Below are 23,486 nucleotides of genomic sequence, written 5' to 3'. Positions count from 1 at the left end.
AGGCAAACTACCTCCTACCTCCTCCTCTCAACCAATCTGTAAACTTTGGCATTGTCTGAAAAAACAGCACCAGTTTCCGCAAGTACAGTGACGATACCCAGTTTTACTTTACCACCACTCGTTAACCAATGACCTACACAGGCTCTTGGTTAATCAACACCCCTATTTTTAAATTCTCATCCTTGTTTTCAAATCTCTCCATGATCTCACCCCTCCCTATCTCTAATCTCCTCCAGTCCTACAACCCTCCAACATATCTCCATTTTTCTAATTCCCGTCAATTCAGCATCCCCGATCTTAATTGCCCCACCATCGTTGGCTGTGCTTTTAGTTGCCTGGAATTCCTTCCCTACACCTCTCTGCCTCTCCACCTCACTTTCCTCTAAGGCACTTCTTAAAACCTACTTCTTACACCAAGCTTTTGATTACCTGTCCCAATGTGGCTTGGTGCCATATTTTATTTTACAATGCCTCTGTCAAGTAATAAAATGTACAAGACACTTCAAAGATGCAGTATAAATATTAGTTCTTGTTACTAATGCTGTCAAAGCAATTAACAAATACTTAAAAAAATGATATTTTTACTCTCATTCTTATTTCTTCCTTAAGCTTCCCTGATTGTTTTTGAAGGAGCTTTACAGGAAAGGAACTGAGCTGTGGTATATTGCACTCTGATGAAAAATGAAAAAGCAGGAAATTATCTCACTAATATATTTTTACTTGACTAATTAATAATGGTGATTAGAACAAAGTAATATACTCAATTAGTTAAATGCAAATGCTTTCAATTAGTTTTCAGCACTATCTTATCAAGTCTGTTCTGTACTTAGAATCACCCAAGGTAAATCAAAAAAAGCTAAACACTGCTGAAAGGAACTGAACTACTCTGATTTTCAGCTCCTCCCAACTCTGTAGTGCCAATATAATTAATGTGGCTGATTGAATACCAGTAATCCTTGCTAACAACATGTGAATTTAAGTCATCAATATGCAATCGTAAATTTGGGAAATTATTTTAATGATGCTAAAATTTTAGAAGGATACGAAAGCTGATTTCAGTAAAAATGGTTAATTAATTTTTGAATTGTAATTTTATAGAATGTAATATATTGGGGGAGTCAGAGAGAATACTCCTGTTGGGCATTTGGAAATTTCAGCAGCATTAAAATAATTTCCCAAATTTACGATTGCATATTGATGACTTAAATTCACATATTGTTAGCAAGGATTACTGGTATTTAATCAGCCATATTAACTATATTGGCACTACAGAGTTGGGAGGAGCTGAAAATCAAAGTAGTTCAGTTCCTTTCAGCAGTGTTTAGCTTTTTTTGACTTACCTTGGGTGATTCTAAGTACAGAACAGACTGTTGGGCATTTGAAGCAGTCCTTTCTCCCTCTAAAATGAGGCCCTTCATTTCCACAAGCCAGTTTTTAAATTGTAATTCATTTGGAATAAGGTCAGGCCAACCTGGTGGTGGAAGTCTCACCCTACAGCATTTCTCCATGGCAGAGCAAGGCTCCAGGATTTTCAGACCCAAAACTCTTATTGCAGAAACATTACTCAGAACTTGCTGAACAGAATTTAACAAGTCATTCAATTTTCCACCCCAGTCGAGAAAAATACAGAATCATGCTGATATACAATTGCACTGATCTGTCATAAACCCAAGTGACCATTGCTTGTGTGTGAGCCCTGACAGTGAATGTTGCCAGGTAATTTAACCACTAGCGATGGAGGCAGTAAATTTGAGCTCAGGTCCTATCCTCAATAAATACCTGCACTCTCCAGGAGCAGATATTAGATTGAAGTCATGGACCCAATATTGATGAGACAGTTGGGAGCTCAAAATAATTGAAGAATCCGGCAAATTCAGATACATGGTCATGTTGAGCTGAATGGCAGGGCCTTATAGTGTAACCCGGACTCCCACCTGTCAACAAACCAGTTGGTCAACCTGGCCAGGCGGACAGAGAATAAGGTAGTGGCAGGAGGCCATTGCCAGGGATCTTTAGAGGCTATTTTCCACAATCAGTGGCTGGGGATTAGTAGAGGTTGAATGACAGATGGGTGAGAAAAGAAACTCCAGTTGGAAAATGGTAAAGATAGGAGGATTGAGATTGTGAAGGCTAGGGGCTGGGTGAGGCCGAAGGGTTCCTTGAGGGGCCTTGGCGTGGGGGTGGGGGGACAGGAGATGCATTTCTGCTCCTCTTGGACCACAAGGAATGCCCAGAGCAGCTCCCGCCTCCATTTCACTGTCAAGTTTCTAAACCCCTGGGGAAACCTGTGCAGCACAAGTTAATTTCAAATCAGGCTCACAATTGCACTGCAGGAGCTTCGTTCAAATCAGTTAATAAGTGCTCAGTTTGTCTACACTCAACACACCACAATACATGTGTAAATTAGGTGGCAGGCACTTGCACATCAGGGTCAGATTACGTGCATTTCTATTCCCACCCCCTCTTCAAATGCTCCTCTGCCCTCTGGGGGGGGGGGGGGTGGTTTTGTGGAAAGGTGGGGGGGAGGAGAGGAGGAGGAGGAGGAGGGAGTGGCGTACTTAAATTCTTTGAAGCTTTGACAAATTCTTTTCCCTTCTTAACTGAGAAGTATTGGGGCCATTTGCAGCACCCATCCTGCCACACAGGCTAAGAGTAGTACAGATCAGGAAACAACTTTTTATCCTTACTGGCCTGTGTGCCCCACTGCCATGATGGAATGGGGAAATGCAGAATCAAATAAAAGATTGGTGCTGGTGAAGATACACAAGCAAAATAAGTTTGGAGAAAGTTGATAAAATGTGGTTAATAATCTGAAATGATCTTTAAACATCACCAATGCTAGTAAATATAGGTCTAAACTCTAGTCAAGAAAAGTAATTCAAGATTGGGCTTCTGCAGAGAAAATTAATTTCTCAGGCTTTTGCTGGGGAAAATTCATTTACTAAACAATCATCCAGAGGTCACTCGGTCGGTAGAGGGCCAAGCACCGCCATTAATAAACTCTAGCTGGTCATCACAAATCTGAACGGCATGGCAGTAACAAGCCATTGGGCTGCAGAACAGCCAGGCAGGCAAATGACAAGGCAGCATTACTGCAAGAACAGCAATGTGGTAAGTGATTCAGTGAGGGGAGCTAATCAGCGGCGGGCAGATTATCCCAGCAGCTGTGGCAGACATTTAACAACAGGCATAACAGTAGCATCAGCAATGCTGCTGTTGAAAAGGAGGATCTGGCAAGACAGCAAACTCAATGCTGCCTAGCACAAATAGAAGCGGAGGGAACACTAAAAGAAGGACTTATGTCGGGCCAGCAGAATTGCCTTTACTTACCTTCAGCAAGATGTCACTTTTCCACCAGGCAGCGCACCACTAGAGCGCCATCCTATGGTGAATGTTAAGTAATGCCATTAGAAGTTACATGAGCTTCAGTTCAGTTGATGGACAGTCATGTAATGCGAGGTGACAGAACATAATGCTCATAGTGTCACGAAATAAAATACTATTAGAATATTAAACCAATCGCCATTTTACATAAAAGGCAAACTGGTCAATTGGACAAATTTGTCAAACTGGATCTTTGGCTTCATAAATCAAGGCATTGAGGACAAAAGCAAAGAAGTGATGCTAAACTTTTATAAATCACTAGTTAGGCCTCAGCTGGAGGATTGCAGCTAACTCTGGGCATCACATTTTAGGAAGGAAGACAAGGCCATGGAGGGGATGCAGATGAGGTTTACTAGAATGCTACTGGGAAGTTGGATTACAGTTATGTACAGACTAAAGAAGCTGGGGTTGTTTTTAGAAAAGAGAAGGTTAAGGCAAGATTTAATAGGGGTGTTTCAAAGTTATGAGGGATTCTGAGTAAATAGGAAGAAACTGTTTCCACTGGCAGGAAAGGGGGTAACCAGAAGTGACAGATTTAAGGTAATTGGCAACAAGGCCAGGGGGAATAAGAAAACTTTTTTTTATGTATACGAGTTATAATCTTGAATGTATTGCCTGAAATGATGATAGAAGCAGATTCAAGGGTGACTTTCAAAAGAGAATTGGATAAATACTCAAGGGAAAAATAGCAGAGTTATGGAGAAAGAACAAGGAAGTTGGACAAATTGAATAGTTTTCACAAAGTGCTGGCATATAATTACTAGGCTGAATGACCTCCTATGCTGTAAGATTTTATGTCAAATAATGACACATTGGTACTGTGGTGGCTAGGCGCTCATATTTCCACAGAACTGTTAAAGGTGCTAAAGGCTGCCCAACATTTGAATGACCACCTGAGTTTTCCTGCTGCTCATATGGGTTGAATAGTCAGTATTCTCTTGAGCTGTTTTTTTAAAAAACCTTTCAAAGAAAGAAAACCAATCCTAAAATGCACATTTCCAGGTATTAATCACATCTGCTCTTGATTCAGTTGGTCATACCAATGCTGCACCTATTGACAGCTTGTACCTCACTCATCTGATTTTCAAAGTTTCTAGATCTTCTGTCAAGGCAGAAGCGGTCTAAGTGAAATTTTACTAAAGATAGTTCAATAGAGATTAAGTTGTTTTTTTTGGGGTTGTGAATTCTCTAAGAATGCAGCAGCTATTTGTGAAATCCGCGATTATGATTTGCAAATTATATTTTGTCTCAGCTTGGCACAGGATAAACGGCATGGGTTAAAACATTTGAGATTTGGTACCTACTCCTGTGGAACTCCCAAGGAGGAAATCTGAAAGCAATTCCTACACAAGAAGTTCTTTCACATCCAATAGTAGGCCTCATCATCATCTTACCACTGAGGTCACAACACACAGCTCACTCTGTGCTTTGACTGAAATTTCAATAAACTTCTATTTGTCCTCAGTAGCCTGGCATTTAACATTCATCTGTGATCGACCTGAAAGTAGGATGGAGCCCAGTGACATTCAAAAGAATACTTTTTATGTTGATTGCTATTCAACAGAGCTAATTTGGCCTATGGCTTATTGAGTCCAGCCTTTGTGAGAACTTAGTCACTGTATAGCAGCAAGTAGTTCAATTATGATCAATGCAATTTTCCACATCATAATTACATGGGTATTCATACTGCCATTCTATTAAGCACAAAATCAATGAAGCAGAATTAAATGTTGCAACAATTTCATAAGAGTAAATTAAGTTAAAAATTGTAGTCCATTTTCTTTATTGGTAAAAACAGCTGGTGAAATGAGTACAAACATGCACGTGTTGACGAGCTTAAAAATATCAACTTTTTATTGTTCAATTATTTCAACATTCTATTTATATATAAAATATAACCTGAAAGCCTCCTAATATTATATTATATTTTAACTCATTTTTACACACTGGTTGCCACAAATCTGGATTTCCTCATTCTCAAACCTTTTTTAAAAGTGTTTTTCAATTTTTTACTCCATATTCCACATTTGATAAATGTGATAATTTCAAGGAAAATAAAATAATTGCAACTGATTAACACTTAGGAGTTGACATCACACCATGGATGTATTTAAAATGAGCACAATATACTATTAGTGATGCACCGAAAATTCCTTTAGTCATTTGCTAGACATCATATATTTAATGCGTGAAAATGTTAACATTATACTATCATCAATGGATTTCAATTAAAAGTGGTAAATTATAATTAATAACCAATGTATACTTTCTTATTTAAGTTGAGAATTTTTAAATGCATAAAATACTGAACTGCTTAAGTGTGGATTCTAAAAAACAGAATAAAGAACCCTATTTTCTTTTAATAACAAAACAAAGATCTGGAACAGGAATTTTCCATATTTAAAAATCCTCAAGTGCAAAAGATCAACTTTAAACAACTGACAAACAATGAAAGGAAAATATACAATTCCCTCTGCACAGGTCACTATTTTCCATTAAATTTGAAGGTTTTAGAAAGTAAAAACCTTTTCCTAACCCCAGAAAGTCCTACCTGAGACTGAGACGGTTCGAGTCCTCAATCCTTGCTTTTCACTGTTTGACAACCTGAAAAATGAATGTGAGAGATGCTGAACGTTATACATTTTCTGCAATGTCTACTATGAATTCATTGCTTCCACCCAATGGCTGCCTACAATAATTAGCAGGTTGTACCATTCACTTTTTGGCATAGGGAGATTGCTATGAATAGGAGCTACTATATGAAAATTTTGGAGGGTGGATAAAGAGAATGCACCATATGTATCAAAGCAAACATAGACATTCAACATGCTTAAGTGAAAGCTGAACACATTTGTGTCAGGTTGTAAACTGAATTTCTGATCTGCAGGCAAGCATTACAACTTAACACAAAACTGTGACTCAATCATATATCCTGTAAATGTAAGGGGGAAAACATACATAAAATTACTGACTGAGGATCATTTGCTTGCACTGTGAGCAGACAAAAAATTGACTCTGCAATATAAAAAGCCAAATAGGAAGCATAAACCAGTTTCCAACATTTCTAGTGTTGAATAAAAAGTAACTAGTTAGTTCTCACATACATTGACAGGAGAGAAAGAAAAGTTACAAGCACAATCACCATTATGAGTCCCCAGGCTCTACTTTGAAATTATTGTCTGAATGTACTCTTGGTGACCTCCCTATCTTCCTTAAAGACCCTCCCAAACCTCACCACTAAGTTTCTGATCACCTGTTTTTTTCCCTCATGCCTGTGTGAAACGCCTACATTAAGGCAAGTTGCTGCTGTTTTGTATACTCTTTTAAAAACAAAGGTCAAATTTTTGGGTAATATTGGGAGTGAAATTTGTGATCAGAAGAATTGAGCCTAACTGCAAATCCTTCTAAACTTAAGAGTGAGAGACATAAAAATAGGTGACATTTTTGAACCGAACTCAAAATCAGCCTGTTTTTAAACATAGAAGTGGAATGTGCATGCTGAGTGAAATAGGATTGGAGCAGGCAAGGAAAACTAGTACTGGTCATAACTTGCTGTAGGAATGAATTAACAGCATTTGCCATTAGTTATTCTTGCCCTTTGCCGTTTAATCTTGATAACCCCGCATTGCAAGTGGGAACAGTGAGGGAAATCAGACAGCTTGGAACAAAATGAACAGGGCAAGCACCTCCATACCTCTTCAATCAATCTGAACAATTGTGAAATGAACACAAGGACTGAGAAGGAGGTATAGCGTGCGTAAATTCAATGTTAATTAAGGGGCTGAAAGAGAAATAATAGGAGGCAAATAAAGATTGGGTCAACAGAAAGAGAAAAAAGAGGGGAAAATTTGAAAATGAATTTAACTTTAAATTTCATATTTTAAAAATATTCAGTTAAGTTCTGAAGGAATGAGACCCCTAAAATGAGTTAATTTTCAGGGCCAAATACTTTCAGTGGCAGTAATTAGCACATTGTTAAAAGAATCCCTGACAGCTAATCCAGGTTTAATTAAATGTGCACAGTTGGTAAATAGTTCCAAAAGAAGCTCCTTGCCTCACTTCAGACCAGCTCTAACATTCTGTGGTTCGTATCTACCAATCAAGTACGGTAACTTCATGACATTCGACACATTCCAATCATAGGTCAGCAGCACACAAGGGAAAGCAACTTTTTGATTTCTGCAATTAGTCGGGTATCTGCCAGTGCCTGAAGCTACTGTAACATGCTAGCCAATAACAAAGAGCACTATTAGCCTTACCATTATTTTAACATTAAAATAATGGGCTATTAAAGTAACAATTTATCTCCAGACAAAATAAATAACGTATAAGATATTTTAGAGTGGTATTTTAGATGATTCCATCATGTCTGCTTTGCTCAGTACTACCATAAATTTCAGAAATTACAGAAAACATAGCCCCAAGCTGGATTTTCCTTTTTTTAAAATGACAAGTGTCTACTTTATGGTGGCACATATAGCACTATCTACTGTATTTTAATATAATGAGGGGGAAATAAAGATTGGGCTAAGAGAGGAAAAAAGACAAAGGAAAAGTAACTACTGTAGTGTGATCGATGGAATAAAAGAGGGAACAGCAGCATGGATACAAAATTGGGGGGAGGGAAAACAGTGCAAAGATGAATAGCTGTTTTTGAACTGGAGGGAGGTAAGAAATATTGTTCCTCAGGGTTCAGTACAAGAACCACTACATTAATTGCTTGGACTTGGGAACTTAGGGCACTAAGTTTCAAATTTGGAGATGATATGAAACTTGGAAGCATAGTAAACAGTGAGGAAGACAGTAACAGACTTCAAGAGGCAGGCTGTTGAATGGGCAGACACAAAGCAGGAGAACTTCAAAACTGAAAAATGTGATATATTTATATATGTAATATATTTGGGTTGGAAACATGAAAAAAGACAATACAAAGCTAAAAGGTTCAATTTTGAAGGGAGCAAGAACAGATAAGCCTGGGAAGTTTGGTCCACAAATCCTTGAAGGTAGCAGAACAGGTTAACAAAGCAGTGAATAAAACATAGGGGATCCTGAACTTTATAAATAGTGGAATAGAGTACAAAAGCCAGGGACTTATGCTAAACCTATATAAAACACTAGTTCAATCCAAACCAGGGTATTGTGTCCAATTCTAGGCACCATACTTCAGGGCGTGAAGGTTTTGGAGGGTGAGTTCTCAACATCAACTTTGGACCCCATGAAATCTCATGGCATCAGGTCAAACATGGGCAAGAAAATCACCAGCTGGTTACCACCTACCATCACAGCTGATGAATAGGTACTCCTCCAGTTTGAACACCACTTGGGAGGAAGCATTGCAGGTGGCAAAGACATAGAATAGAGGACATCACCAAGAGTGGCTTGGTAGCATCATGACTGACCGAGCTGGTTGAGTCCTAAAGGACATAACTGCTAGACTGGGTCTGCAGCAGGTGGTGGGGGAACCAACAAGTGGGGGGGAAAACCCTACTTGACCTCGTTCTCACAAATCTACCTGTCACAGATTCATCTGTCCATGTGAGTATTGGTAGGAGTGACTACCACACAGTTCTAGAGGAGACAAAGTCCCACCTTCACACTGGGGTACCCCCCGTCGTGTTCTGTGGCACTACCACCTTGCTAAATGGGATAGATTTAGAACAAATCTAGCAATTCAAAACTGGGGATCTAAGAGGCACTGTAGGCCATCAACAGCAGCAGAATTGTGTACAACCAGGATCTATATCCTTATGGGTCGGCATAACTTTCTACAATTCTATATCCCCCACTCTAACATTACCATCAATCTGGGGGATCAACTCTGGTACAATAAAGTGTTCAGAAGGATATGCCAGGAGCAGCATCTGGCATACCTAAAAATGATGTGACAACCTAGTGAAGCTACAAAACAGGACTACTTGCATGCCAAACAGTGGAAGCAACATGCAACAGACAGAGCTAAGCAATCCAAAAACCAACAGAGCAGATCTAAGCTCTGCAGTCCTGCCATATCCAGTCGCAAATGGTGATGGACAATTAAACAACTCACTGAAGGAGGCGGCTCCACAAATATCCCCATCCTCAATGATGGGGGAGCCCAGCAAATCAGTGCAATAGACAAGGCTGAAGCATTTGCAACAATCTTCAGCCAGGAATGCTGAGTGGATGATTCATCTTGGTCTCCCCCTCCAGTCCCCAGTATCACATATGCCAGTCTTCAGCCAATATAATTCTCTCCATGTGATATCAAAAGATTGCTGAAGGCACTGGATACTGCAAAGGATATGGGCCCTGACAACATTCTGGCAAGCGACTGAAGACTTGTGCTCCAAAACTAGCCCCATCCCTAGCCGAGCTGTTCTCGTACAACTACAACACCAGCATCTACCCAATAATGTGGAAAATTGCCCAGGTGTCCCATCCACAAAAAGCACGACAAATCCAACCCAGTCAATTATCACCTCATCAGTCTACTCTCAATCATCAGTTAAGTGATAGAAGGAGTCATCAACAGTGCTCTCAAGTGGCATGTGCTTAGAAATAACCTGCTCACTGATGCTCAGTTTGGGTTCTGCCAGGGTCACTCAGCTCCTGACCTCATTGCAGCCTCAGTTCAAACTTGGACAAAAGAGCTGAACTCCAGAGGTGAGGCAGGAGTAACTGCCCTTGACAACAAGACATCAAGAAGCCCTAACAAAACTAGAGTCAATGGGAGTTGGGGAAAACTCTCCACCTGTTGAAGTCATACTAGCACATACCTAGATGGTTGTGGTTGTTGGAGGTCGATCATCTCAGTCCCAGGATGTCACTGCACGAGTTCCTCAGGGTAGTGTCCTAGGCCCAACCGTCTCCAGCTGCTTCATCAATGACCTTCCTTCCATCATAAGGTCAGAAGTGGGGATATTTGCTGATGATTGCCCAATGTTCAGCACCATTTGCAACTCCTCAGATACGGAAGCAACCCAGGTCCAAAGGCAACAAGACGTGAACAACATTCAGGCTTGGGCTGCGCATGTTACTTGCCACAAGTGCCAAGCAGTGAACATATCCAACAAAAGAATATCCAACCATCTCCCTTTCACGTTCAATGGCGTTACCATATCCTGGTGGTTACCACTGACCAGAAGCTGAACTGGACCAGCCATATAAATTCTGTGGCTACAAGAGCAGGTCAGAGGCTGGAAATACTGCAGAGTAACTCACCTCCTGATTCCCCAAAGCCTATCCACCATCTACAAGGCACAAGTCAGGAGTGCGATGGGACACTCTTCACCTGCCTAGATGGTTGCAGCTCCAAGAACACTCAAAAAGCTCAACACCATCCAGGATAAAGCAGCCAGCTTATTTGTTTCCCCAACCCCCGGCTTCAACATCCACTCACTCCACTACTGCACAATGGCAGCAGTGTGTATCATCTACAAGATGCATTGCAGAACTCACCAAGGCTCCTTCAACAGCACCTTCCAAGCCTGTAACCTCTATCACCCCGAAGGACAAGGGTAGCAGATGCACGGGAACACACCCTCCTGGAAGTTCCCCTCCAAGTCACACACCATCCAAACTTGAAACTATATCGCCATTCCTTCAGTGTTGCTAGGTCAAAATCCTGGAACACCCTCCCTAACAGCACTGTGGGTGTTACTACAACACATGGGCTGCAGCGGTTCAAGATGACAGCACAACATAACCTTCTCAAGGGCAGTTAGGGATGGGCAATAAATGTTGGCATTGACATTGATGCCCACATCCCGTGAAAAAAATAAAAAAAGGATACAGAGCAATTTACTGCAATGTTTCAAGGCATAAGGGATTACAGTTACATGGACAGATGAGAGAAGTGGGATTTTCTCCATCAAACAGAGGAGGCTTGGGAAGGAGTTTAAGATTAAGGGTACAGGTACAGGTTTAACGCGATTGGAAGAGCCACCAAAGCCAACATGAGGAAAAACTTTTTTACCCAATGAGTGGGTTTCGAATACACTACACAATCGGCTGGGAGGAACAACTTCCACCACAGCTTTCAAAGGGAATGGCATAAATGCTAGAAGGATGAAAAAAACTGCGGGTATATAGGGAAAGAATCAGGGATTGGGGCTAACTGAACTGGTCTTCAAAAGAACGGATTCAGTCTCAATGGGCCAAACGACCTCCTTCTGCGCTGTAATGTTCTGACATTCTAGACTCACCTCCCATTTAAACCAACAAACATTTCCTGGTGATGATATCATGAAAACTGAACTAAACTGTGCAGAGGTAGAATACAAAACTACTTTTAGAGAACATGCTGCTACTATTCTATTTCTCTAACCTCCCTCCCCCCATGATTTCCCCCCCCCCCACCGCTAATCTATTTGGTATATTTTTCATTCTGATTCACCAATACAGTACACGATAGTTACTTAGAAATACATATTCATACACCAAGGTACATTCAGATTTGTTCAATTGCAATAATCAGGTGTTAGACACCCTATCATCAGGGGCTGAGACATTTCAGTTTAAGTATTTCATGTGGTTTCCAGCTTTCTTTTGCTTTGTCACCATTTTGTGCTACCTTTCCTGCTGTGGGATTTTGCAAACTTACATATGGCTATCCAAATTTTAAAAAAAATCACCTGGTAACCAAAAATGTCACTTTTAAATGCAGTCTATTGACAATTGAGTGTAATTATATATCAAAATGATCTCAGGCGCAAAGCCCTCAACAGCTCTCACCCTGCTGAGAGCCAAGCATGGAGGGGAGCTCATCAAGGACAGGGAGGCAATCAATGCTTGCTGGAGAGAGTATTTTGAAGAAATCCTCAGCCGATTCTTCGACTCAAATGTCCTTGACATCAATCCTCAGTACCCTGTCCGAATCAGTCTTAGTGCTACCGCGGTCTGCAGCAAGGTTGAAAAAGGCATTCGACAACTGAAAAATAACAAAGCCCCTGGAGCAGATAGAAATCCTGCTGAAATTCTGAAACATGATGAAGATACGCTCCTGGCATGGCAACACAACCTCATATCCCTCTTTTGGGAAAAAGCGCACATGCTGGAGGGCCTCAGGGATGCTGTGATCAAGGTTATATACAAGAAGGGGCACAAGCCTGATTGCGGTAACCACAGAAGAGTCTCCCTGCGGCAACTACAGAGGAATCTCCCTGTTTGCCACAGGAAAGATCGTTGCAAGGATCCTCCTCAACTGCCTCCTACCAGTGGCCAAGGAACCCCTTCCAGAGTCACAGTGCAGTTTTTGCTCACCAAGATGTACCACAGACATGACCTTCACTGTGCAACAAATTCAAGAAAAGTGCAAGGAATAGTATCAAAACTTCACAGAAACCTTTGATTCCGTCAACTATGAAGGCTAATAGAGTATCCTCCCCAAATTTTGCTGCCCTCAGAAATTTGTCACCATCTCCATCTGAGCTGCAAGCTGTGATCCTCATCAACAGAAAAACCACAAACCCCACCTCAGTGAAAACTGGGGTCAAACAAGGCTGTGTCATTGCACCAACTTTCTTCTCCATTATCCTTGCTGTAACACTGCAAATCACCTACAGCAAATTACTCACAGGCGTGGAGATAACCTACAGAATATACAGGAAACTGTTCAACCTACGCCACGTTCAATCCAAAACCAAAGCCACTCCAGCCTCAATCATTAAGCTTTAGTATGCAGATGATGCTTGTGTTTGTGCTCAGTCAAAAACTGAGCTCCAGGCCATTGTCAACTCCTTTTCCAAAACATATGGAAAAATGGGCCTGTGACTTAACATCCAGAGAACAAGGTTCTCTTCCAACCAGCTATCATAGCAAGACACGTCCCCCATTGATTAAGATCACCAGCCAGATCCCGGAAAATGTGAACATTTTCACTAGCTTGGGTGCCTCCTCTTGACAAAGGCCGAAATAGACAATGAAACTCATCATTGCCTGCAATGTGCCAGTTCAGCCTTCAGCCAACTGAGGAAGAGAGTATTTGAGGAGCAGGATCTCGAACCTGAGACTAAGGTCATGGTTTGCCAGGCAGCTGTGATTCCCACCCTCCTATGTGCTTTAAAGGCTTGGACAAGCTACATCAGGCACCTCAAAGCACTGGAGAAGTATCATCAGCAGTGTCTTTACAAGATCCTCCATATCCAATGACAAAAAAGGTGGACAAGAACAGCAGTATTCTCTTCCAAGGCAACTTGACCAGTGTTGAGGTGCTAATCACTCAAAACGAACTCTGCTGGACAGGCCATGTCGCTCGTATGTCTGACACCAGACTCACAAAGCAACTGCTCAACTCAGAATTCGGTCACGGCAAGAGACTCCCAGGGGAACAAAGGAAACACCTTAGGGATCTTCTCAAAGCATCACTGGAAGAGGTCAAATGCACCATTGACTCATGGGAGACCCTGGCTTCTGACTAACCAACATGGAGAAGGATCATTTGGGAAGGCACCAATCACATCGAGAGACTCCGTCGGGAACTTGAAGAGGTGAAGTCGAAACTTGGGAGGGAGCAAACAAGCCGCCTAACGACCCTTCAAGCATTACCTTCCCCACATGTGACAGAGTCTGCCGATCGCACATTGGACTTAGCAGCCATTACAGAGCTCACTGAACTGGATTGGAAGCAAATCATCCTTGATCCCCAGGAACTGTCTAAGAGAGAGATGGATTCTGCAAACTTATATATGATTATCCAAATTTTTACAAAAAAATCATCCGGCAACTGTTTTAAAAGTACCACTTTTAAATGTAGCCCATTGGCAAATGAATGTATTTTTTTGTACCATTTTCTTGTCCTCAACACGATGGTAGTACAATAATATGTTGTGCAATACATCTATAGCAATTGAATAAGGTTATCATAATTGGACAAAAGTTAGCTTTTGATTGCCCAAAATTATTTGCTATGATGCCAGTTCTTGTCAATTTTGCGCAAACAAATAAAGGAAGAGCAGAAACCAAATATCTTAAGTGAAATAACAAAATGATCTGAACTGTTTCCAATGGCAGGAAGGTCAGTAGCCAGACGACACAGAGTTAAGGTAATTGCCAAAAAAGCAATTTTTTGTGGTGGTGATGGTGGAGGGGAATGAGGATGCTTTTTTAATGCACGAAGCTATGATGATCTACTTGAGAGAGTGGTGAAAGCAAATTCACTAATAAGTTTGGAAATGGACCTTGAAACTGAAACATTTGCTAGGCTATGAAGAAAGAGCAGGGAGTGGGACCAATTGGATAGCTCTTTCAAAGACATGGCACAAGTACGACAGGCTAGCTTCTGTGTTGTATCATTCCATGATTCTATGAATTAAATCATGATGAAGAGTAAGGTTAACAGACAGGCCTCAAGTTCAAATTCTTAATACTCTGCAAGCACGGGTACAAGCAGGTAAGGCCAGAAAAAAGCCAACAGCATTTTACCTTTTATAAATGGGGTTGAACTCCTTCAAGCAGGAGCTAAGCTTGTTTCTGGCTGGAAGGGGCTAGGGTGCAGGTGATCATCTCGTACAAAAGGTAGGCACTGCATAATATTATCCAGGGCCAAAGTGATCTCATAGAAAAATTTCAATCGCCTTAACAGATCACAAAATAATTTCCTGGATCTCACCTGCTGCCTCCCCTCGAAATTGGCCTGGGTTTTTAGCTTTTTTTGCCAGAAGCAAAAATGTATCAATACATAAAAGTGTACATATTGCGTTTTCTCCCACCACCAAGCTCCTATTACATGAATCACTGACCAAGGTGAAATTGTCCACAGGATGATTGATACATTATCAGTAATATATTGTATATATATATTATATCACCATTTTGCATGCAAAGTTCCTAAATGATTCTACACTTTATGTTTTTGTCAATATTAACAGTCATGCATTTCAAAAGATAATTGTTGTGTTAAGTACATTGCAGATAATGAGCTATAGAAATGCAAACACACAATATCTATCCTTGGACATGAACAGTTAAGACAGAAAAAAACAATGTCTAAGATTTTGGAGTAGGGAAACCAGTGAGGCCATGAGTGCTCACAATTATTATGGACTAAATCAGACAGCAACTTTCAGGGTCTTCACATGTGCATTCAAAACAGGAAGCTGCTGTCTGTGTTACCCCACTCTTCTGCAAGTTTCGCTCTAACAGTATCTTGCCAAGATATTTAGCATTTAAACAAGCGGATGCGCATGAAGTTACAGTATTTACCTAGTAAGCACGCCAGAGCACGTTAGGGCTTGCCAATCACGAGCAAGTGAATTTTCACAGAGTTAAGTAGCAGCTTTCTGTCTCCAAGACAATGGTTTGCACTGTGGTGGTCAACTCTGTGTTAAGCTTGTTGTGGCTCAGGAGCCCACTCTGGAAAGGTCGACTCTGCCACATTTGCTGCAGATGAAAACAGTGGGTTGAGAAGGTGCACAATTCAGTGGTCTTGGTTTTCTCTGGGCCCTCTTCTTGGATAGCTGAGCTTTTCGTTTCCACTCTCCTTTTCCAATGCCCTTCCAAACAGTCAGCCTTCAGAGGTCATGGCCATCAGACACTGTCTCCCTGTTGTCAGTGCCAGTGTCTGCCATCTTCATATCTTGCTTGCAGGTGCCCTTACAGTGGAGGCATGGATGCCCATGAGGTTGTGAACCAATGGTCAGTTCACCGTACACAGGGTGTTTGGATATACAACCATCATGCATCTGATGAACTCCCTCACTTCCCAAATTCCTAGATTTAAGCATTAGGTCTCGCTGCACTCAACCTCCACCTGCACCTTTGTGTGATTTCCCCAATGGTCAGTATGAGGACCACAGATTTTTTGGATCTATGTTAATGGCCTAGTTTTGGGTGTGCAGGGTAGAATTTTAAAATTTGCAGATGACACAAAACTTGGAGGCATTGTGAACTGTGAGCAGGATAATGACTAACTTCAAGTGGACATAGACAGATTGATGGAATGGTGGACAAGTGGCAGTTGGAATTTATTCAGAGAGGTGTCAAGTGATACATTTTGGTAGGAAGACTGACAGGGGGCAATATAAAATAAAGGATACAATTCCAAAAAGGTGCAGGTGCAGTGGGACCTATGAGTATGTTTGCACAAATAATTGAAGGTGGCAAGGCAGGTTGATCAAATGGTTAATTTGGCACCCTAGGATCCTGGGCTTCATAAAAAGGGGCATAGAGCACAAATTACAATGAACCTTTATCAAACACTGGCTCAGCCTCAAGTGGGGTATTGTGCCCAATTCTGGGCACCACACTTTGAGGATGTGAAGACGTTATAGAAAGGATGCAGAAAACATTTCCAGGGATGAGAAACTTCAGTCACGTGAATGATGGGAGCTGTTCTCTTTAAAGAAAAAGTTGAAAGAAGATTTGATTGAGATCTCTAAAATTTGAACAGAGTAGATAGGGAGGAACAGTTTTCATTGGCAGAAGGATCGAGAACCAGAGGACTCTGGTTTAAGGTGAATGGCAAAAGAACCAAAGGCGACATGAGGAAAAACTTTTTTACGCAGTGAATGGTTAGCATCAGTAATGCTTTGATTGAACATGTGGTGAAGGCAGATTCAATTGTGGCTTTAAAAACAGAATTAAATAATTATCCGAAGAGAAAAAATTTGCAGAGCTACAGGGAAAGGACAGAGGAATAAGACTAGTTGAATTGCTCTTACAGAGAGCCATCATGGATGCAAAGGGAAAAATGGCTTCCTTCAGTGCTGTAACCATTCTATGATTCCACATTATACTCCACTGTTCAGAAAAACATTTTGTTCTTTCAGCGAAAAGGAACAAAACTACAAATTATTCTTAAAACATAATTTAACTTAAATGATGCACTGCTAATTACTTGAAACTCTTACGTTTACTTACTTGGGTAAGGAAGGCAAGGCTCGCTCTCCTTCTGTGGAAACAAAAAACAACAAATTTAAGCAGATTATCAACATTTCTTTCTTAATAGAGCTTTCACTAAATTAGCATGCATTGTTTAAAAGCAAAATATAGGATGAAGAACTCCATGAAACATATGTAAATGATTTATATCTATCCAAAAAAAATCTGCAACCACCAGGATATCCAAACTAAACAATAAATGCATCATGGCCAGTTGAACCCATGAACATGATGTAGCACATCATGGGTTAATTCGATCTTCTGAAGCTTGAATGTGTTTATTTTTAAACTCATTCAATTATTTTTTTAGTTTAATGTTAATTCATTCCTAGTTCTGTAAAGATGACCAGATATAAATAAACAATTTCCATCAAACAATTCTCAACTACGTAACTTACTACAGAAGGTTGAAAGTATCACTTACAACATCAGAGGAACAGAATAGGTAATGGCCTTGCAAATAGTGTTAGCTCTCTTAATTAGGCATGGGTGCCATATGCAGATTTGCTGTTCTATGTGCATTTCTGTCTTTGAATTGCAGTCTGCCTAACTCTGGGATTCCAACTAAGCTGATATTCATTTTCAAACTCTTTACATGTAGAAGTTGAAAGAGGAATCATAGAACTGAGCAGCTATCTCAGCTACAAACAGCAAATGTAGGGGCCCCATTAAAATAAGATGGTTGGCTCTAGATATTTGTTTTATCCTCTGTTTTCCAAATTCAGTGCTCACCAAGTAATAAACCATAAGCTATCAGTTGTCGAAAGACATGAATATATGTGTGTAGACCCATTCCTAATTGCCCTTGATAATCTGCCTTCTTGAACCACTGCAGACAGTGTGGGGTAGGTATACCCACAGTGCTATTCAGGAGAAAGTTAGAGGATTTTGACGCAGCAACGATGATGGATCAATCTGAATGGTGTGTGACTTGGAAGCAAACGTGGATTGGGTGGTGTTTCCACAAGCCTCCCGCCTTAGTCTCCAAGGCAGCAGAGGTCTCAGGTGTGAAAGATGCTGTTGAACAAGTTATGAGTTGCTGCCGCGCATTTCATGGATCACACAGACTGCTGCCACTGTGCAGCAATGGTGGAGGGAGTGAATGTTTGAAATGTGGGTGAGGTGCCGATTAAGCTTATAATGCTGTATATTAGTGCAATTTATTTACATTGCAGCAGTTGTCGCCCCAGATTTAAAAAAAAAATAATATTTTTTTCCACCATGATCCTGTTCTAACTTCCCAAGGCTGGTTATTGCTAATCTTTGCTTTTGGCCCTGCTGATTCACACTTGTTTCCATAATAGCATGTTTCCTCAGGCAAACAGATGGACGCATTATGGATAAATTTGAGATGGGAGGAATCGCAACCAAAGATTGAGTCACAGAGTAAAATAGTTTATCCCAACAGCCAATAATTTGGATTTTTTAAAAATCCTTTTTAATTTGGAGCAGATTGTGTATGTTCATGCATTTAAGTTTTTAAGCAAGAAAGGAAGACATATCAAGACAGAATACTTAAAATCTAACATCTTGTGATCTCTGCCCTAAAAGTGGCTAATCAAAAATGAGAGAGTGCATGAACAAGAGCAAGATACTGAAGGTTACTGTAGTCTGAACCAATCACAATCAGCTGTTGTTTCTGGACAGCAAAATCATGGTCATGGTGCCACTCATTCCCCCAAGGAGTAGCAAGAGAGTGAATTATAGTATTTCAGATCCAAAAATATCAAAGCTTATCTAAAGAAACTACTCACGTCAGAGAACTGTTCTCTCTATGTATCAATTATAGTTCAGGCGGTTTGTTATCAATATTTAAAACAGTGTTGAGAGTGAGGAGGCCTATTAGAAATACTCAGGAAGTCTTTATGAAGATCTGTGTTGAAGATGGTGCAAGCCAAGGAATTTCTCTTGTAGAAGGTGAATAAGCTTCAATTTCAGAGAATAGTAATGGATAAACAAGAAACAAACAGAGGTTAAGGCTCCATGAACATCCTAATGCTCAATTATACCAGGGCCACTCAGCTCCAGACCTCATTACAGTCTTGGGCCAAACAGAAAAGAAAGAACTGAATTCCAAAAGCAAGGTTGCAGCGAGACAGCATTTGGTTGAGGGTTACACCAGGACGGCCCAATAAAACTGAAATAATGGGGATCGGGGCAACTCCCTTCCTAACAACATTATAGGTGTACCTACTCCACATGGACTGCAGCAGGTCAAGGTGGCAGCTCACCACCACTTTCTCAAGGGCAGTTAGGGATGGGCAATACATGTTGGCCTACCCAGCAAAGCCCACAACCCATAAAAGAATTTTTAAAAACACCATCCACAACAAAGTAGCCCCCTTGATCGGCACTCCATCGAACACCTTAAACATTCACTCCCTCCGCTACCAGCACATAGTGGATACAGTCTGTACTTTATACAGGATGTACTGCAGCAACTCACCAAGGCTTCTTCCACAGAGCCTTCCAAACCCTTGAACCCTACCACCTAGAAGAACAAGGGCAACAGACACATGGGAACACTAAGTTCCCCTCCAAGTCACAAACCATCCTGGCTTAAAAATTTTTATTATTACTTTGCTGTCGTTGGATCAAATCCTGGAACTCCCTCTGTAACAGCATTGTGGGTGTCCCAACACCACATGGACTGCAGTGGTTCAAGAAGACAGCTCACCACCACCTTCTCAAGGGCAATTAGGGATGGGCAATAAATGCTGGCCTTGCCAGTGATGCTCAAAACCCAGGAATAACAGAAAATGACATTCATGACTTTGGTTTGTGGCATGAATGAAAGCCTGATTGTAGAAGTTCTATCCACATAAGCTACAACTAACTTGTTGCAATATTATTTACCCTGTTCATCAACCATTTAAAAATTAGAACAAGTTTTTTAACTTTCAGTGATTAAGTTATTCTCGTTCACCGAACTACCACTGTTCATCAATGGCACCAAAACAGATCAACCAAATACTTATTACATTTGATGTGTACCTTGTAAGCAATTTAGTTATGACATTCACCCATATAACAGCAGCAATGACAGTTCAAGGTAAGGTAATTCATTGCTTGTGAAACTGTTAGGGAAAGCCTGAAGATATATAATAAATTAGATAAATGCATGCTCTCTCTTTTTCCAATACTGAGTAGATACTCTATGTTGTACAACAAACGGTAAATTGACAGCTGCAAAATAGCACCATAATGAGGCAGTGTGAGCAACTATGTCCTTCACTGTTCTACTGAAATGTGATAGAATGATCTGTTTTTCTGGAATGCAACACAAGTAGCAAAGACAGATAGCTTAGAACATGTCCCTTGGATCAGAGATATATGTAATCAATTTTACTAAAACATATTTCTAGCTAGATGCATGTTTCTGCAAAACAAGTCTTGAACATATTCTTCAATTTCAGATTTTCATGAGAAAAGACAGTTGCTGAACATCAGAGCTTCTCATTAAAGTCTGAAATGCAGCTGCCAGATGGCACATGTGAGAAAAAAAAAACAAGAACTATGTAGGAAGCCAAAGCCTACCTTTCTGGGATCTAATAATGAATGACTGCATGATTCCATTCACTAGACGACAATAACCATCTATCAAGTCTGCCATGTTCTCTGCGATGTTCAGTGATGGAGTTGTTATTGTCAAAGGCTGAAAATAAGAATGTAACATTATTGCCATAACTTGTCTCAGCTGCCAGTTCCCATCAGGACACTCGGTCCCATTCTAAACAAGATGCCAGGGGTCAATACATCATCACGAACAGTCAACAGGGGATGACACTTGTCTAACTGTAGTTTCTGTTTCTTGTGTCCAAGTCATTGACAACTCAGGCTCAATGGTTTGACAAATAGGAAACAGATATAAAATGAAAAACAAATTTCAAGTTTATTTTAATAAGACAAATAGTGTTACAGGAAGAAATTTAGCAGAAAATATTATTTTGAAGATCAAATACAAACTAATCACTTTTGCTTATGCAAAAATATAGTTACTTGCAGTGAAACAACATAAAATGTGCCACACAAAATCAACAATTGGGATCTAGGATCTAAGTATTCTTCAAATACATTATCCTGCTGATTACAAGGTCAATGAGCTCTAAAACACTGATAAGTAACACACATTTATGCATACTGTTAAACTATAAGAAAGCATAGGATATTTGAAAAAAAACTATTAAAATTCCAAATACATTATTGTGAATAAGTATAGTATGGGTTTACAATACAGTGGTACTGAAACATCAGGGATAGAAATCAATCCTTGCTGTGCTTGTTTTCCAGTGGAAAACAGGGGTGCACAGAATTATCAATGTCCCAGGGCCTTGGCCCCCAAGAATACCTGAAATATGACCAATACCATTTCAGGGGAGGTGCTGGCAGCATAGTGGTATTGTCGCTGGATGAGTAATTCAAAAACCCAGGATAATGCTCTGGGGACCTGGGTTTGAATCCCACCATGGTGGATGGTGGAATTTGAATTCAATAACAATCTGGAATTAAAAGTGTAATGATGACCATGAAACCATTATCGACTGCTGTTAAGGGAAAGAAATCTGCTGTCCTTACCTGGTCTGGCCTACATGTGACTCCAGACCCACAACAATGTGGTTGACTTTTAAATGCCCCCTGATCAAGGGCATTTAGGGATAGGCAATAAATGCAGGCCTGGCCAGTGACGCCCACATCCATGAATGAATTTTAAAAAAAGCTTCAAGACAACGAGCTTAAACAGGGGCCCTTTTATGTTAATGAGGAGCTTAACATCTGTTTGAGAGACCCCACTGCAAAAGTCATTGAACTGGAATGAAAAAGGCAGCACTCTGCCTGCTCCACTCCTGCCTGATTGCTGCAGTAATTTCTTTTTATTTAAGCTTGGAGGACCAGCTCCACTGAACTCTTGACACACCTGCACCTCCTAGCAGAACTTACCTAGGATCAGTGCTGGTGAGACAAATTGGGTCCGGCTATATGGGAGAGCTGGCCAATTTCAGACTAGCCTCAGGGCTCGCGGTTCAGGTACATGGTGTAAATGCATCACCAGTTATAGGCCCGAAAATGGACTGTAAAGAATTTCAACTCGATACATTTCAGTGATTTGATAAAATGCTTATCACTATTGTACATAAAAATAAGAATCTTAAGAACATTTCCCATTCTTCCAATCACTAAAAGAATATGTATTTTACAAAAGAATCTGGAGTTGCATAAGCCAGCACCATACATGCCAAATCGGAAAAGCTGATGAATAACTTCCATAAAGTTGACACAGCCTCCAAAATGCTGACAACACAAACAAAATTATATAACTGAAAACAGCTCTGAATAAAGGTCTGGGGCCATAACCATTGCTTTATAACAATTTTCAAAAATTAGATTGGATTTGAGGATATTTATTCCTACTTTGAGATCCCAATCATACTTGCATTTAAAGTTCTGAGAATCTGAAACCTTTGAAATTGAAAGCTAGTCTCAGTAATGGTACCATGAGACTATTATTGATTGTCATAAAAACCAACCTGGTTCACTAATGTCCTTCAGGGAATGAAATCTGCCATCTTTACCTGATATGGCCTACATGTGACTCCATACTCAATGTGGTTGACTCTTAACTGCCCTCCAAAATGGCCTAGCAAGCCACTCGGTTGTCAGTTCAAGGCGACAGCTCACCACCACCTTCTCGAGGGTAATTAAGGATGAGCAATAAATGCTGGCCATGGCAACAATGCTCACATCCGATGAAAGAATTTTTTTAAAAAGTCTTGCTCGTGAACAGGAGTTTCAAAGCTCCTAAAGCAGAACAAAAAGTCTTTGACACAGACACCACTGAGCAGTAATAACTCCATTCGTAGGTATGATATAATTCGCTTACTTAATTTTTTTTATGTTAAAAGCCCTATATAATTGCCAATTTTGTTGTTGTCTCCCTTCCCAAGTTTTTGGTGCAGTTCCACTGTTGGTGAGATTTTCAAGATCACATTGCAATCACTAATGGCTCTATTTTCTTCTTCTTCACGGGTTTGCATTCCACGATTGTGTTGAAAACGCACACAAATGAAATGCATATTGTCCAGCTGACCTTGGAGTACTGACCTCCTCATCTAGTTCATGTTAAACTTGCTCAAGAATAACGTGCTTTTGCATCAGGTGGTTTGACCCAGTCTTATAAGGATTCATTAATAATAAAATGCTTGTTGAAATGCAAATTCTTTAAGATGGTTTGATCTACTGTACTGAAA

General features: G+C 40.5%; 1 protein-coding gene across 8 annotated transcripts in view; it reads right to left on the bottom strand.

Annotated features, from left to right (window-relative positions):
* ptk2aa (protein tyrosine kinase 2aa) overlaps positions 1-23,486 on the bottom strand; it is a 551,780-nt gene that overhangs the window by 189,772 nt on the left and 338,522 nt on the right. For 7 of the 8 annotated variants that reach the window (XM_041189015.1, XM_041189013.1, XM_041189014.1 and 4 more), the window contains 3 exons: positions 20,779-20,896; positions 17,221-17,251; positions 5,936-5,988 (listed from right to left, as the gene is read on the bottom strand). In XM_041189015.1, the coding sequence (XP_041044949.1) occupies positions 5,936-5,988; positions 17,221-17,251; positions 20,779-20,896 (202 nt within the window). Of the gene's footprint in view, positions 1-3,330; positions 3,348-5,935; positions 5,989-17,220; positions 17,252-20,778; positions 20,897-23,486 lie in introns of those variants that run through there. The other variant, XM_041189016.1, reaches the window with a different exon arrangement.

This window comes from Carcharodon carcharias, chromosome 6, assembly GCF_017639515.1.
Source record: "Carcharodon carcharias isolate sCarCar2 chromosome 6, sCarCar2.pri, whole genome shotgun sequence".
Classification (NCBI taxonomy): domain Eukaryota; kingdom Metazoa; phylum Chordata; class Chondrichthyes; order Lamniformes; family Lamnidae; genus Carcharodon; species Carcharodon carcharias.
Note: the sequence above shows the minus strand (reverse complement) of the source record. Positions and strands in the feature narration are given on the sequence as shown.